Below are 14284 nucleotides of genomic sequence, written 5' to 3'. Positions count from 1 at the left end.
TGTTGACCAGCACCCATAGTAGTGCACTACTGTTGACCAGGACCCATAGTAGTGCACTACTGTTGACCAGGACCCATAGTAGTGTACTACTGTTGACCAGGACCCATAGCAGTGTACTACAGTTGACCAGGACACATAGTAGTGCACTACTGTTGACCAGGACCCATAGTAGTGCACTACTGTTGATCAGGACACATAGTAATTCACTACTGTTGACCAGGACCCATAGTAGTAGTGCACTACTGTTGACCAGGAAAAATAGTAGGGCACTACTGTTGACCAGGCCCCCAAAGTAGTGCACTACTGTTGACCAGGGACCATAGTAAGGCACTACTGTTGACCAATACCCAAAGTAGGGCACTACTGTTGACCAGGACCCAAAGTAGGGCACTACTGTTGACCAGGACCCATAGTAGTGCACTACTGTTGACCAGGACCCATAGTAGTGCACTACTGTTGACCAGGACCCAAAGTAGGGCACTACTGTTGACCAGGCCCCAATGTAGTGCACTACTGTTGACCAGGACCCATAGTAGTGCACTACTGTTGACCAGGACCCAAAGTAGGGCACTACTGTTGACCAGGGCCCAAAGTAGTGCACTACTGTTGACCAGGACCCATAGTAGTGCACTACTGTTGACCAGGACCCAAAGTAGTAGTGCACTACTGTTGACCAGGACCGATAGTAGTGCACTACTGTTGACCAGGACCCATAGTAGTGCACTACTGTTGACCAGGACCCATAGTAGGGCACTACTGTTGACCAGGACCCATATTAGGGCACTACTGTTGACCAGTACCCAAAGTAGGGCACTACTGTTGACCAGGACCCAAAGTAGGGCACTACTGTTGACCAGGATCCATAGTAGTGCACTACTGTTGACCAGGACCCATAGTAGTGCACTACTGTTGACCAGCACCCATAGTAGTGCACTACTGTTGACCAGGACCCATAGTAGTGCACTACTGTTGACCAGGACCCATAGTAGTGTACTACTGTTGACCAGGACCCATAGCAGTGTACTACAGTTGACCAGGACACATAGTAGTGCACTACTGTTGACCAGGCCCCATAGTAGTGCACTACTGTTGATCAGGACACATAGTAATTCACTACTGTTGACCAGGACCCATAGTAGTAGTGCACTACTGTTGACCAGGACAAATAGTAGGGGACTACTGTTGACCAGGACCCAAAGTAGTGCACTACTGTTGACCAGGGCCCATAGTAAGGCACTACTGTTGACCAGGACCCAAAGTAGGGCACTACTGTTGACCAGGATCCATAGTAGTGCACTACTGTTGACCAGGACCCAAAGTAGTGCACTACTGTTGACCAGGACCCATAGTAGAGCACTACTGTTGACCAGAATCCAAAGTAGGGCACTACTGTTGACCAGGCCCCAAAGTAGGGCACTACTGTTGACCAGGACCCATAGTAGTGCACTACTGTTGACCAGGACCCAAAGTAGGGCACTACTGTTGACCAGGACCCAAAGTAGTGCACTACTGTTGACCAGGACCCTTAGTAGTGCACTACTGTTGACCAGGACCCAAAGTAGTGCACTACTGTTGACCAGGACCCAAAGTAGGGCACTACTGTTGACCAGGTCCCAAAGTAGTGCACTACTCTTGACCAGGACTCATAGTAGTGCACTACTGTTGACCAGGACCCAAAGTAGTAGTGCACTACTGTTGACCAGGACCGATAGTAGTGCACTACTGTTGCCCAGGACCCAAAGTAGGGCACTACTGTTGACCAGGCCCCAAAGTAGGGCACTACTGTTGACCAGGCCCCAATGTAGTGCACTACTGTTGACCAGGACCCATAGTAGTGCACTACTGTTGACCAGGACCCAAAGTAGGGCACTACTGTTGACCAGGACCCAACGTAGGGCACTACTGTTGACCAGGACCCAAAGTAGTGCACTACTGTTGACCAGGACCCATAGTAGTGCACTACTGTTGACCAGGACCCAAATTAATGCACTACTGTTGACCAGGACCCATAGTAGGGCACTACTGTTGACCAGGCCCCAATGTAGTGCACTACTGTTGACCAGGACCCATAGTAGTGCACTACTGTTGACCAGGACCCAAAGTAGGGCACTACTGTTGACCAGGACCCATAGTAGTGTACTACTGTTGACCAGGACCCATAGCAGTGTACTACAGTTGACCAGGACACATAGTAGTGCACTACTGTTGACCAGGCCCCATAGTAGTGCACTACTGTTGACCAGGACTCATAGTAGTGCACTACTGTTGACCAGGACCCATAGTAGTGCACTACTGTTGACCAGGACCCAAAGTAGGGCACTACTGTTGACCAGGTCCCAAAGTAGTGCACTACTCTTGACCAGGACCCAAAGTAGGGCACTACTGTTGACCAGGACCCAAAGTAGGGCACTACTGTTGACCAGGACCCATAGTAGTGCACTACTGTTGACCAGGTCCCAAAGTAGTGCAATACTGTTGACCAGGACCCATAGTAGAGCACTACTGTTGACCAGGCCCCAAAGTAGGGCACTACTGTTGACCAGGACACATAGTAGGGCACTACTGTTGACCAGGACACATAGTAGAGCACTACTGTTGACCAGGACCCATAGTAGGGCACTACTGTTGACCAGGACCCATAGTAGGGCACTACTGTTGACCAGGACACATAGTAGGGCACTACTGTTGACCAGGACACATAGTAGAGCACTACTGTTGACCAGGACCCATAGTAGGGCACTACTGTTGACCAGGACCCATAGTAGGGCACTACTGTTGACCAGGACCCGTAGTAGTAGTGCACCACTGTTGCCCAGGACCCATAGTAGTGCACTACTGTTGACCAGGACCCATAGTAGGGCACTACTGTTGACCAGGACCCATAGTAGTGCACTTCTGTTGACCAGGACCCATAGTAGTGCACTACTGTTGACCAGGACCCATAGTAGTGCACTACTGTTGACCAGCACCCATAGTAGTGCACTACTGTTGACCAGGACCCATAGTAGTGCACTACTGTTGACCAGGACCCATAATATGGCACTACTGTTGACCAGGACCCATAGTAGTGCTCTACTGTTAACCAGAACACATAGTAGTTCACTACTGTTGACCAGGACCCATAGTAGTAGTGCACTACTGTTGACCAGGACCCATAGTAGGGCACTACTGTTGACCAGGACCCAAAGTAGTGCACTACTGTTGACCAGGGCCCATAGTAAGGCACTACTGTTGACCAGTACCAAAAGTAGTGCACTACTGTTGACCAGGACCCATAGTAGGGCTCTACTGTGACCAGGACCCATAGTAGTGCACTACTGTTGACCAGGACCCATAGTATGGCACTACTGTTGACCAGGACCCATAGTAGTGCACTACTGTTGACCAGGACCCATAGTAGTGCACTACTGTTGACCAGGACACATAGTAGTGCACTACTGTTGACCAGGACCCATAGTAGGGCACTACTGTTGACCAGGACCCAAAGTAATGCACTACTGTTGACCAGGACCCATAGTAGTGCAATACTGTTGACCAGGACCCAAAGTAGTGCACTACTGTTGACCAGGACCCATAGTAGTGCACTACTGTTGACCAGGACCCAAAGTAGGGCACTACTGTTGACCAGGACCCAAAGTAGGGCACTACTGTTGACCAGGACCCATAGTAGTGCACTACTGTTGACCAGGACCCAAAGTAGTGCACTAATGTTGACCAGGACCCATAGTAGGGCACTACTGTTGACCAGGACCCAAAGTAGGGCACTACTGTTGACCAGGCCCCAAAGTAGGGCACTACTGTTGACCAGGACCCATAGTAGTGCACTACTGTTGACCAGAACCCAAAGTAGGGCACTACTTTTGACCAGGACCCAAAGTAGTGCACTACTGTTGACCAGGACCCATAGTAGTGCACTACTGTTGACCAGGACCCAAAGTAGGGCACTACTGTTGACCAGGACACATAGTAGGGCACTACTGTTGACCAGGACCCATAGTAGTGCACTACTGTTGACCAGGACCCAAAGTAGTAGTGCACTACTGTTGACCAGGACCGATAGTAGTGCACTACTGTTGACCCGGACCCATAGTAGTGCACTACTGTTGACCAGGGCCCAAAGTAATGCACTACTGTTGACCAGGACCCATAGTAGTGCAATACTGTTGGCCAGGACCCAATGTAGTGCACTACTGTTGACCAGGCCCCATAGTAGTGCACTACTGTTGACCAGGACCCAAAGTAGGGCACTACTGTTGACCAGGACCCAAAGTAGGGCACTACTGTTGACCAGGACCCATAGTAGAGCACTACTGTTGACCAGGACCCAAAGTAGGGCACTACTGTTGACCAGGCCCCAAAGTAGGGCACTACTGTTGACCAGGACACATAGTAGGGCACTACTGTTGACCAGGACACATAGTAGAGCACTACTGTTGACCAGGACCCATAGTAGGGCACTACTGTTGACCAGGACCCATAGTAGGGCACTACTGTTGACCAGGACACATAGTAGGGCACTACTGTTGACCAGGACACATAGTAGAGCACTACTGTTGACCAGGACCCATAGTAGGGCACTACTGTTGACCAGGACCCATAGTAGGGCACTACTGTTGACCAGGACACATAGTAGGGCACTACTGTTGACCAGGACACATAGTAGAGCACTACTGTTGACCAGGACCCATAGTAGTAGTGCACCACTGTTGACCAGGACCCATAGTAGTGCACTACTGTTGACCAGGCCACATAGTAGAGCACTACTGTTGACCAGGACCCATAGTAGGGCACTACTGTTGACCAGGACCCATAGTAGTGCACTACTGTTGACCAGGACACATAGTAGAGCACTACTGTTGACCAGGACCCATAGTAGGGCACTACTGTTGACCAGGACCCATAGTAGGGCACTACTGTTGACCAGGACACATAGTAGAGCACTACTGTTGACCAGGACCCATAGTAGGGCACTACTGTTGACCAGGACCCATAGTAGGGCACTACTGTTGACCAGGACACATAGTAGGGCACTACTGTTGACCAGGACACATAGTAGAGCACAACTGTTGACCAGGACCCATAGTAGTAGTGCACCACTGTTGACCAGGACCCATAGTAGTGCACTACTGTTGACCAGGACCCATAATAGTGCACTACTGTTGACCAGGACCCATAGTAGTGCACTACTGTTGACCAGGACACATAGTAGTGCACTACTGTTGACCAGGACCCATAGTAGGGCACTACTGTTGACCAGGACCCAAAGTAATGCACTACTGTTGACCAGGACCCATAGTAGTGCAATACTGTTGACCAGGACCCAAAGTAGTGCACTACTGTTGACCAGGACCCATAGTAGTGCACTACTGTTGACCAGGACCCAAAGTAGGTCACTACTGTTGACCAGGACCCAAAGTAGGGCACTACTGTTGACCAGGACCCATAGTAGTGCACTACTGTTGACCAGGACCCAAAGTAGTGCACTAATGTTGACCAGGACCCATAGTAGGGCACTACTGTTGACCAGGACCCAAAGTAGGGCACTACTGTTGACCAGGCCCCAAAGTAGGGCACTACTGTTGACCAGGACCCATAGTAGTGCACTACTGTTGACCAGAACCCAAAGTAGGGCACTACTTTTGACCAGGACCCAAAGTAGTGCACTACTGTTGACCAGGACCCATAGTAGTGCACTACTGTTGACCAGGACCCAAAGTAGGGCACTACTGTTGACCAGGACACATAGTAGGGCACTACTGTTGACCAGGACCCATAGTAGTGCACTACTGTTGACCAGGACCCAAAGTAGTAGTGCACTACTGTTGACCAGGACCGATAGTAGTGCACTACTGTTGACCCGGACCCATAGTAGTGCACTACTGTTGACCAGGGCCCAAAGTAATGCACTACTGTTGACCAGGACCCATAGTAGTGCAATACTGTTGGTCAGGACCCAATGTAGTGCACTACTGTTGACCAGGCCCCATAGTAGTGCACTACTGTTGACCAGGACCCAAAGTAGGGCACTACTGTTGACCAGGACCCAAAGTAGGGCACTACTGTTGACCAGGACCCATAGTAGAGCACTACTGTTGACCAGGACCCAAAGTAGGGCACTACTGTTGACCAGGCCCCAAAGTAGAGCACTACTGTTGACCAGGACCCATAGTAGGGCACTACTGTTGACCAGGACCCATAGTAGTGCACTACTGTTGACCAGGACCCATAGTAGTGCACTACTGTTGACCAGGACACATAGTAGTGCACTACTGTTGACCAGGAGGCACTGCACGGTATCATAACAATAGACGGCGAGGTCAAACATAGTCCAGTGGGACACACTGACAGAGAAACAAAAAGGGTCTTACAGGGGACAGCACGTCCCCATCGAAACGTCGAATGGGGTTTGGTTTCCTGTGGTAGGTGATAGGCTCAGGGAGGAGGGGTTTGTTGGTGGTGGTGGTGGCGGTGGCGGTGGTGGCGGCGGTAGGAGGAGGGTAGGTAGGTGGAGAAGGGCGGTGGTACTGCTGATGCTGGAGCTGCTCCGGCTGCTTCTGCTTTTGTTGCTTCTGTCTCTTCTTCTTCTTCCTCACTTCTTTCTGCATCCTCTCTTCCTTCTGGTGGATCCTCATCAACTGGACCCTCCGCTGCTGTCGACTGAGAACCACTGGAGAGAGAGAGCAGGAGAGGACGGGAGAAAAGAGGGGGAGGGAGAGAGAGCAGGAGAAGATGAGAGAAAAGAGGGGGAGGGAGAGAGAGAAGGAGAGGAGAGAAAAGAGGGGGAGGGAGAGAGAGAAGGAGAGGAGAGAAAAGAGGGGAGGGAGAGAGAGAAGGAGAGGAGAGAAAAGAGGGGAGGGAGAGAGAGAAGGAGAGGAGATAAAAGAGGGGGAGGGAGAGAGAGAAGGAGAGGAGAGAAAAGAGGGGAGGAGAGAGAGCAGGAGAGTACGAGAGAAAGAGGGGAGGGAGAGAGCAGGAGAGTACGAGAGAAAAGAGGGGGAGGGAGAGAGAGCAGGAGAGGAGAGAAAGAGGGGAGGGAGAGAGAGCAGGAGAGGACGAGAGAAAAGAGGGGAGGGAGAGAGAGCAGGAGAGGACTAGAGAAAAGAGGGGGAGGGAGAGAGAGAGAGGAGAGGAGAGAACAGAGGGGGAGGGAGAGAGAGCAGGAGAGGATGAGGAAAGAGGGGGAGGGAAATAGATAGAGTGAGAGTGGAGACAGAGGGAGGGAGAGAGCACAGGAGAGGATGAAAAAAGGAGGGGGAGGAAAATAGATAGAGTAAGAGTGGAGAGGGGTAGACAAAGGGAGGGAAAGAGAGAGACAGTAGGATAGGATAAGAGACAATGAGAAACAAAACAGCGGGAGAAAGAGAAATAGAGAGAACGAGCTCCAAACATTGTCATCAAACATGCCCTATTTCAAACAACTACACTCAGAACGGGGATTCCACAAAGATAATCCTAAAATGTGTTAACACACTCCCCTATGCAGGCAGCAGGACTAATAATTCTGTTTCCTGTTCATTACCAGCAGCAGCAGGACTAATAATACTGTTTCCTGTTCATTACCAGCAGCAGGACTAATAATACTGTTTCCTGTTCATTACCAGCAGCAGGACTAATAATACTGTTTCCTTTTCATTACCAGCAGCAGGACTAATAATACTGTTTCCTGTTCATTACCAGTAGCAGGACTAATAATACTGTTTCCTGTTCATATGTACATATTCTTACTAATTCCTTTGCACTTGTGTGTATAAGGTAGTTGTTGTGAAATTGTTAGGTTAGATTACTTGTTAGATATTACTGCACGGTCGGAGCTAGAAGCACAAGCATTTCACTACACTCACATTAACATTAGCTAACCATGTGTATGTGACCAATAAAATTTGATTTGATTTAATTTAATAATACTGTTCCCTGTTCATTACCAGCAGCAGTGGCAGGATAATTTGTGTCACACCTGGGGATCTCTCTTTTTTTGTGTGCCTAGACAGCATCTGTCAGAGAGGTAGAGGCAACATCTGTTAGCGTATCCACTTAATGGATTTTCCCTCCTGCCCTTCCTCGCCCCTCTCTCTGCACCTCGTTGCTTCCCCCATCCTCTCCCTGCCCCTGCCCCCTCATCCTCACCCTGCCCCTTCTTGTCTTCCTCATTGCCCCCTACCCTCTCTCTGCCCCCTACCCTCTCTCTACCCCCTACCGTCTCTCTGCCCCCTACCCTCTCTCTGCCCCCTACCCTCTCTCTGCCCCCTACCCTCTCTCTGCCCCTAACCTCTCTCTGCCCCCTAACCTCCCTCTGTCCCCTACCCTCCCTCTACCCCTACCCTCTCTCTCTGCCCCCTACCCTCTCTCTACCCCCTACCCTCTCTCTGCCCCCTACCCTCTCTCTACCCCCTACCCTCTCTCTGCCCCCTACCCTCTCTCTGTCCCCTACCCTCTCTCTGCCCCCTACCCTCTCTCTGCCCCCTACCCTCTGCCCCCTACCCTCTCTCTGCCCCCTACCCTCTCTCTACCCCCTACCCTCTCTCTGCCCCTTACCCTCTCTCTGCCCCCCTACCCTCTCTCTACCCCCTACCCTCTCTCTGCCCCCTACCCTCTCTCTACCCCCTACCCTCTCTCTGCCCCCTACCCTCTCTCTACCCCCTACCCTCTCTCTGCCCCCTACCCTCTCTCTGCCCCCTACACTCTCTCTACCCCTACCCTCTCTCTGCCCCCTACCCTCTCTCTGCCCCCTACCCTCTCTCTACCCCCTACCCTCTCTCTACCCCCTACCCTCTCTCTGCCCCTACCCTCTCTCTACCCCCTACCCTCTCTCTACCCCCTACCCTCTCTCTGCCCCCTACCCTCTCTCTACCCCCTACCCTCTCTCTGCCCCCTACACTCTCTCTGCCCCCTACCCTCTCTCTGCCCCTACCCTCTCTCTGCCCCATACCCCTCTCTGCCCCCTACCCTCTCTCTGCCCCTACCCTCTCTCTCCCCCTACCCTCTCTCTGCCCCCTACCCTCTCTCTGCCCCCTACCCTCTCTCTGCCCCTACCCTCTCTCTACCCCCTACCCTCTCTCTACCCCCTACCCTCTCTCTGCCCCCTACCCTCTCTCCCGCCCCCTACCCTCTCTCTCCGCCCCCTACCCTCTCTCTGCCCCTACCCTCTCTCTACCCCCTACCCTCTCTCTCTGCCCCCTACCCTCTCTCTGCCCCCTACCCTCTCTCTACCCCCTACCCTCTCTCTACCCCCTACCCTCTCTCTACCCCCTACCCTCTCTCTACCCCCTGCCCTCTCTCTCTACCCCCTACCCTCTCTCTACCCCCTACCCTCTCTCTGCCCCCTACCCTCTCTCTGCCCCCTACCCTCTCTCTACCCCCTACCCTCTCTCTACCCCCTACCCTCTCTCTACCCCCTGCCCTCTCTCTACCCCCTACCCTCTCTCTACCCCCTACCCTCTCTCTGCCCCCTACCCTCTCTCTGCCCCCTACCCTCTCTCTACCCCCTACCCTCTCTCTACCCCCTACCCTCTCTCTACCCCCTACCCTCTCTCTGCCCCCTACCCTCTCTCTACCCCCTACCCTCTCTCTGCCCCTACCCTCTCTCTACCCCCTACCCTCTCTCTGCCCCCTACCCTCTCTCTGCCCCTACCCTCTCTCTACCCCCTACCCTCTCTCTGCCCCCTACCCTCTCTCTGCCCCCTACCCTCTCTCTGCCCCTACCCTCTCTCTGCCCCTACCCTCTCTCTACCCCCTACCCTCTCTCTGCCCCTACCCTCTCTCTACCCCTACCCTCTCTCTGCCCCCTACCCTCTCTCTACCCCCTACCCTCTCTTGTCCTCCACCCTGCCTCCTGCCGTCCTCTCCCTGCCTCCACTCACCCTCTCACCTCTCTCTCCCCCTCCGTCTTCCTATCCCCTGACACCCTTCAAGCTCAGTAATCAACATCTTTTAACCCAGGGGGACTAGGGAGCAGGGGTAGAATGGGAGGGGGAGGGGGCACCATGTTACCAGGCTGTTACTATGACAACCACCGGATCAGAACCACACCACCACCACCTCCAAAGCTTCTTTCCCTCCCTTTTTTGCTTTTGATCACAAGCCATCACATTTTCACAGCTTTATCACATTAGATGTGTGACTTTTTGTCAATGCATTATTATATGGTAAAAAAATAAAATACAACTGTGGGTCTCTGAAACCACTGATTCTGTGGTGGAACATAGACTACCTCCTACCACACTATACGCCGGGTAGAACCTGATGAAAGGGATATTTCTTAAATGTTAATCATCATATTCATCACTTCCAGCACCACCCCAAACATCAACATACACTATGTGACCAAAAGTATGTGGACGCCGGCATGACAAACATCTCATTCTCAAAAATCATGGTCATTAATATGGAGTTGGTCACCCCTTTGCTGCTATAACAGCCTCCACTTTTCTGGGAAGGCTTTCCACTAGATGTTGGAACATTGCTGCTATAACAGCATCCACTCTTCTGGGAAGGCTTTCCACTAGATGTTGGAACATTGCTGCTATAACAGCCTCCACACTTCTGGGAAGGATTTCCATTAGATGTTGGAACATTGCTGCTATAACAGCTTCCACTCTTCTGGGAAGGATTTCCACTAGATGTTGGAACATTGCTGCTATAACAGCCTCCACTCTTCTGGGAAGGCTTTCCACTAGATGTTGGAACATTGCTGCTATAACAGCCTCCACTCTTCTGGGAAGGCTTTCCACTAGATGTTGGAACATTACTGCTATAACAGCATCCACTCTTCTGGGAAGGCTTTCCTCTAGATGTTGGAACATTGCTGCTATAACAGCCTCCACTCTTTTGGGAAGGCTTTCCACTAGATGCTGGAACATTGCTGCTATAACAGCCTCTACTCTTCTGGGAAGGCTTTCCTCTAGATGTTGGAACATTGCTGCTATAACAGCCTCCACTCTTTTGGGAAGGCATTCCACTAGATGTTGGAACATTGCTGCTATAACAGCCTCCACTCTTCTGGGAAGGCTTTCCACTAGATGCTGCAACATTGCTGCAGGGATTTGCTTCCATTCAGCAACAAGAGCATTAGTGATGTCGGGCACTGATGTTGGGAGATTAAGCCTGGCTCGCAGTCGGCATTCCAATTCATCCCAAAGGTGTTCGATGGTGTTGAGATTAGGGCTCTGTGCAGGCCAGTTAAGTTTTCCACACCGACCTCGACAAACCATTTCTGTATGGACCTCGCTTTGAGCACGGGTGCATTGTCATGCTGAAACAGGAAAGGGCCTTCCCCAAACTGTTGCCACAAATTTGGGAGCACAGAATCGTCTAGAATGTCATTGTATTTTGTAGTGTTCAGATTTCCCGTCACTGTAACTAAGGGGCCTAGCGCGAACCATAAAAAAACAACACCAGACCATTATAGGTAGCGTTACCCTGGCATCCGCCAAACTCAGATTCGTCCGTCAGATTCGTCCGTCAGATAGTGAAGTGTGATTCATCACTCCAGAGAACGCATTTCCACTGCTCCAGAGTCCAATGGCGACAAGCTTTACACCACTCCAGCCAATGCTTGGCATTGCGCATGGTGATCTTAGGCTTGTGTGCGTCTGCTCGGAACATGGAAACCCATTTTATGAAGCTCCTGACTAACAGTTCTTGTGCTGATGTTGTTTCCAGAGGCAGTTTGGAACTCGGTAGTGAGTTTTGCAACCGAGGACAGATGATTTTTAAGGGCCACGCGCTTCAGCACTCGGGGGTTCCGTTCTGTGATCTTGTGTGGCCTACCACTTCATGGCTGAGCCGTTTTTGCTCCTAGACGTTTCCACTTCACAATAACAGCTCTAGCTGGACAGAAATTTTCCAAACTGACTTGTTGGAAAGGTGGCATCCTATGACGGTGTCACGTTGAAAGTCAATGAGCTCTTCAGTAAGGCCATTCTACTGCCAATGTTTGTCTGTGGAGATTCCATGGCTGTGTGCTCGATTTTATACAACTGTCAGCAATGGGTGTGGCTGAAATAGTTTAGCATTAAAGGGTTAACGGTTAGGGTTCAGACGTACCCTCAGTGTGTGAGTATCCCTCTGTTAGGTTTAGCATTGAAGGGTTAACGGTTAGGGTTCAGACGTACCCTCAGTGTGTGAGTATCCCTCTGTTAGGTTTAGCATTAAAGGGTTAACGGTTAGGGTTCAGACGTACCCTCAGTGTGTGAGTATCCCTCTGTTAGGTTTAGCATTAAAGGGTTAACGGTTAGGGTTCAGACGTACCCTCAGTGTGTGAGTATCCCTCTGTTAGGTTTAGCATTAAAGGGTTAACGGTTAGGGGTTCAGACGTTACCCTCAGTGTGTGAGTATCCCTCTGTTAGGTTTAGCATTGAAGGGTTAACGGTTTGAAGGGTTAGGGTTCAGATGTACCCTCAGTGTGTGAGTATCCCTCTGTTAGGTTTAGCATTGAAGGGTTAACGGTTAGGGTTCAGATCGTTACCCTCAGTGTGTGAGTATCCCTCTGTTAGGTTTAGCATTAAAGGGTTAACGGTTAGGGTTCAGGCGACGTGTGTGACCCTCAGTGTGTGAGTATCCCTCTGTTAGGTTTAGCATTAAAGGGTTAACGGTTAGGGTTCAGACGTACCCTCAGTGTGTGAGTATCCCTCTGTTAGGTTTAGCATTAAAGGGTTAACGGTTAGGGTTCAGATGTACCCTCAGTGTGTGAGTATCCCTCTGTTAGGTTTAGCATTGAAGGGTTAACGGTTAGGGTTCAGACGTACCCTCAGTGTGTGAGTATCCCTCTGTTAGGTTTAGCATTAAAGGGTTAACGGTTAGGGTTCAGACGTACCCTCAGTGTGTGAGTATCCCTCGGCGGTGACCTTCCATTGGATGAGGACCCCCAGCAATGCCAGTACAGGCCACACCCCCATGATGACCCAGGTGAACCAGCAGACAGAACGGGGTGGAGCCACCTTGATCCTCTCAAATATGTATCTGCAATATATAATATGTATATGTAAAATATAATATGTATAATATAATATGTATATGTAATATATAATATGTAAAATAATATAATATGTAATATATAATATGTAAAATATAATATGTAATATATAATATGTAAAATATAATATGTATATGTAATATATAATATGTATATGTAAAATATAATATGTATAATATAATATGTATATGTAATATATAATATGTAAAATATCATATGTAAAATATAATAATATAATAAAAAATATAAGAATATATTAAATCATATGTAATATATAATATGTATCTGTAATATATAATATGTATATGTAATATATAATATGTATCAGTATTATATAATATCATATGTAATATATAATATAATATATAATATGTATCAGTCATATAATATCATATGTAATATATAATATATGTGTCTTTAATATACCTGACGAGGGCAAACAGTTCAATGAAGTAGTCCACAGTGACGGTGATGACAGCCGAGCCGAACACAGCGGTGGAGAGGGTGGTGAAGAAGCGCTGCCATTGGAGGGTGAGGACGGCGAACAGCATGCCTGACCCCAGCAACACCCCCAGGGGCACCCACACCGTCCGCGGGTGGTGGAACTCCTCCATTACCACCTGAACGGAGAGCTTTCTGTTAAGTCTGTTAAGAGTTTATTCAGATAGCCAATAGTACATCAGGAAAACATTTATTGGTTTGATAGCGCAAGCTCAGACAATGCAATCTCCCAGCTTCTATCTAATCAACCTAACATTGACATTATCCCACTACTTTGCTGGCTAGCCTCTATTGGCTTAAAATGCCAAACCTAAAACAATATCTGACTATTCATTTCCAGCAATATTGCACTGTCGGTCTGGTGTGCCCGTTTGCTACACACTATGTGTGTAGCCAGTTGATGTCATAACCGTCTTGTGGGTTGACAGAAATACTTCCCCCAAAACCTTCTCAATTAAATGTTAACTGCAAAGTAGGCTTACCTGGCACAAGTATATCATGAGGCAGTATATCATGAGGAAGTATATCATGAGGAAGTATATCATGAGGAAGTATATCATGAGGCAGTATATCATGAGGAAGTATATCATGAGGCAGTATATCATGAGGAAGTATATCATGAGGAAGTATATCATAGTATATCATGAGGAAGTATATCATGAGGAAGTATATCATGAGGAAGTATATCATGAGGAAGTATATCATGAGGAAGTATATCATGAGGAAGTATATCATGAGGAAGTATATCATGAGGAAGTATATCATGAGGAAGTATATCATGAGGCAGTATATCATGAGGAAGTATATCATGAG

General features: G+C 49.4%; 1 protein-coding gene across 1 annotated transcript in view; it reads right to left on the bottom strand.

Annotated features, from left to right (window-relative positions):
* The window catches only part of tmem198a (transmembrane protein 198a), a 95030-nt gene that overhangs the window by 16130 nt on the left and 64616 nt on the right, over window positions 1–14284 (bottom strand). The window contains exons 4-6 of the mRNA XM_065022835.1: window positions 13397–13590; window positions 12812–12957; window positions 6369–6667 (exon numbers count right to left, since the gene is read on the bottom strand). Of these exons, the coding sequence (XP_064878907.1) occupies window positions 6369–6667; window positions 12812–12957; window positions 13397–13590 (639 nt within the window). The remainder of the gene's footprint in view (window positions 1–6368; window positions 6668–12811; window positions 12958–13396; window positions 13591–14284) is intronic.

This window comes from Oncorhynchus nerka, linkage group LG1, assembly GCF_034236695.1.
Source record: "Oncorhynchus nerka isolate Pitt River linkage group LG1, Oner_Uvic_2.0, whole genome shotgun sequence".
In the NCBI taxonomy this organism is placed as follows: Eukaryota; Metazoa; Chordata; class Actinopteri; order Salmoniformes; family Salmonidae; genus Oncorhynchus; species Oncorhynchus nerka.
This window is presented reverse-complemented; position numbering and strand designations above follow the sequence as displayed.